Source organism: Fibroporia radiculosa (assembly GCF_000313525.1).
Source record: "Fibroporia radiculosa TFFH 294 genomic supercontigs, scaffold64544, whole genome shotgun sequence".
In the NCBI taxonomy this organism is placed as follows: domain Eukaryota; kingdom Fungi; phylum Basidiomycota; class Agaricomycetes; order Polyporales; family Fibroporiaceae; genus Fibroporia; species Fibroporia radiculosa.
In genome coordinates this window covers 94,733-95,084 of record NW_012133517.1, presented here as the reverse complement: position 1 = coordinate 95,084, position 352 = coordinate 94,733, and the positions used below count along the sequence as shown (strand labels likewise).

Genomic DNA, 352 nt, shown 5'->3' with positions numbered 1-352 from the left:
GCTTGTTCATACAAGCTTGTTCTCGTGAGATCCGTGCATGGCTCCGAGTAGTTCCCCGTCCAAGTGTGTCTGCGCACGGGGCTTGCTCCTATCCGTCTCGAGCACTCGATGCAGCAGCGAGCGGCACGCCTGGGAGGATGGATGTCTGCGCTTCGGTCTGTGGGTTCGTTGTTCCTGTGCCTTCGTTCTGCATTCAGTCGAGCTTGTTTCTAATCATCGAGGGCGCGAGGTGCGGGAGAACGGCGATCGCGGGTCGAATGGTCCGTCCGAGGCTAATTCCATCTGCTGCAGAGCTGCGTGCTCCAGAACGCACCAGCGCACGCGCACAGCGAGCAACATCTGCGGTAGTGCA

At 59.7% G+C, this 352-nt stretch overlaps 1 protein-coding gene across 1 annotated transcript in view; it reads left to right on the top strand.

Annotated features, from left to right (window-relative positions):
- Positions 1 to 257: 257 nt before the first annotated feature.
- Positions 258 to 352, top strand: part of FIBRA_08269 (uncharacterized protein) — a gene marked incomplete at both ends in the record, with an annotated part of 501 nt that continues 406 nt past the window's right edge. Inside the window, one exon of the mRNA XM_012329918.1 lies at positions 258 to 347. Within this exon, the coding sequence (XP_012185308.1) occupies positions 258 to 347 (90 nt within the window). The remainder of the gene's footprint in view (positions 348 to 352) is intronic.